At 42.7% G+C, this 2,654-nt stretch overlaps 1 protein-coding gene across 1 annotated transcript; it reads left to right on the forward strand.

Annotated features, from left to right (window-relative positions):
• The first annotated feature begins 223 nt into the window (after positions 1–223).
• Positions 224–2,342, forward strand: LOC100264465 (GDSL esterase/lipase At3g26430). The gene is made up of 5 exons (XM_002282336.4): positions 224–723; positions 1,085–1,294; positions 1,372–1,541; positions 1,632–1,902; positions 1,983–2,342. Exons 1-5 carry the CDS (start codon positions 474–476, stop codon positions 2,246–2,248), a joined length of 1,167 nt encoding a protein of 388 aa, XP_002282372.1. The 5' UTR covers positions 224–473; the 3' UTR covers positions 2,249–2,342.
• Positions 2,343–2,654: the final 312 nt, after the last annotated feature.

Below are 2,654 nucleotides of genomic sequence, written 5' to 3' on the forward strand. Positions count from 1 at the left end.
TCCTCGCGCCCTTTTCCCCCAAATTTTTAGAACCAAATAACTTAAATACATTTTTTTCGACTAAGTGAAAATTTTAACACATTAATTTTTAATTGTTTATTATTTATCTTGTTATCCAAAGAGGTTTTTTTTTTTTTCTTTTCTTTTAATTATGGAAATGGGTTTAATGCAATCAAAACTTTTAGTTTTTTCTATCCAAATTGGTAAAGTCAAATTCAAGGTATGATGATAGGAGTAGGAGAAATTTTAGTTGGTCTTATCCAAAATCATATGGTTCGATAGGGAAAGAGATTGGTTTTTCAGCACAAATCCATTCCTTCCCATGTAAAGAAAATAACATTGCTAATTTGTTAATGTAGAGGACGAGTGATCCTCTGATAGAAGCAAAGGAGCCGCTACATACTGGTTCCCATCAGAGCAGGTTCGGTTGGATCTCTAATTGTCCCTTTTTCACTGTATTCTCCCTCATTCATATGGAGCCTCGCTACCCCAAGCTTCTTTGCTTTAGCTTCGCGCTCGTATTTTCATTCACGTTTCTTCCAAATCCTGTATCACCCTTAAGCCCTTGTAGTTTTCCGGCTGTTTTCAACTTCGGTGACTCTAATTCAGACACCGGAGGTCTGTCGGCGGCATTCGGCCAAGCCCCTTCCCCCAACGGAGAGACCTATTTCGGCGCTCCGGCTGGACGGTTCTCCGACGGACGTCTCATTATCGATTTCATAGGTATATGTATATGTATATATATTACTTTCTTGGTATTTTGTTTTATTTTATTCTCTAAATCGCCCCGTCAGAATGCCCTTGTCGGAATCGAAACGAAGGCATCGAGATTTCGATGCCCTTCACGTGAAGTAACAAAAATTTTGAAATTTTTGGACTTCTGGAAATGTCCAAATCTTGAAATTGCGTCCAGCCATATGATATAGGTGCATAATAGGGCCTAGAGAATCTATAATAATGGCGTGATGGGATCTGGACCATCTGGTGCGCGTGACCGACCACGATCCAATTTCAAGTCTTGAATTTTTTTTTCTACTAACAGAGCCAAAAATTAATTTGTGAAGTGATGATGATTTGGTTTCAGCGGAAAGCTTGGGATTACCATATCTGAGTGCGTACCTGGATGCGTTGGGCTCAAACTTCAGCCATGGGGCCAATTTCGCTACCGCCGGATCTACCATCAGGCCCCAGAACACCACCATGGCCCAAAGTGGATACAGCCCAATATCATTAAACGTGCAGTTTGTAGAGTTCAGTGATTTTCGAAACAGATCACAAATATTTCGCAACCGAGGTAGTCTTTAAGTCATAAGTCTTTTAAGTCTTTATTTTTGTGTAGTGGGATAAGAATTGAAGTTTAATGTATAATAGGAGGGGTATTTCAAGAATTGTTGCCAAAAGAAGAGGACTTTGCGGCTGCTTTGTACACATTTGATATAGGCCAGAATGATCTCACGGCTGGATACAAGCTCAATATGACAACGGAGCAGGTTAAGGCATATGTGCCTGATCTACTGGATAGCTTATCCAACATCATCAAGGTGATTAACTCTGCTGGGCCCATCTGATTTTGACTTTCATAGACTATCCAGCGCCAGAAACTTACTCTCTGGTCTGCTTAATATACGCAGTACGTACACGCACGAGGAGCAAGGTCATTTTGGATACACAACACTGGCCCAGTGGGCTGCTATCCTTACGTTATGGATCGTTTTCCTATTACTGCGGCCCAGGTGGATAAGCATGGCTGCGCCAGCCCGTACAATGAGGTAGCCCAATATTTCAACAGTAGGTTAAAAGGAGCGGTGGCCCAACTCAGAAAGGACCTTCCGGAGGCTGCAATCACCTACGTGGATGTGTATTCAGTGAAGTACCGCCTCATCAGCCAAGCGAGGAAGCAGGGTAAGGGGTTGGAGTCCCATATAAGTTATAATTGGATAACGTTTGGGGTGGGCTTACAAATTATTAAATGGGCTTTGCAGGCTTCATGGACCCTTTTAAGGTCTGTTGTGGGCATGGTGGGAAGTACAACTACAACCAGGCTTTCAAATGCGGGGCCAAGATTAAAGTGGGTGGAAAAGAAGTTGTGATCGCGAAATCGTGCGAGAATCCGAGGGTTCGGATTAGCTGGGATGGGGTCCATTTCACGGAGGCAGCCAACAAGTGGATTTTCGATCGAATTGTGGATGGCTCGTTTTCGGACCCACCAATTCCATTGAGAATGGCTTGTCACAGGGTGGACCACTGAATTATTTGAATCCTTTTCTATCTGTCCTTTTTTTCTCCTTTTAATCTTGTAGCCAACTTTTTTAAAGTGGGACTATGGAACACAGTTTCAGTTAGCATAGTATGGTCGGAGCGAAGTTGGGCCTGTATGTGGTGGAACTCATCAGCCTTTTAAGGGCCTGGTCCACCACAAGTCCAACCCAACTAAACTATTGTTGATTAATTTAGGAAGTGGGCCAGCCCAATGTTTGATCTCTTCTTCTGATTAGATAGGCTTTTGGTAGTCTCTCAGATTTGAGGCAGATACAGTAGAGGGATTAGGAGGATTGGAGGTGAATTGGAGCAGAGGGTGGCCCAGATGAGCTTTTGGAAATGAGGTTAAAGAGGGAGGCATTGGCATTCGCCAAGCATAATTATAAGTAATGAAT

The sequence above is a fragment of the Vitis vinifera genome, chromosome 1 (assembly GCF_030704535.1).
Source record: "Vitis vinifera cultivar Pinot Noir 40024 chromosome 1, ASM3070453v1".
In the NCBI taxonomy this organism is placed as follows: domain Eukaryota; kingdom Viridiplantae; phylum Streptophyta; class Magnoliopsida; order Vitales; family Vitaceae; genus Vitis; species Vitis vinifera.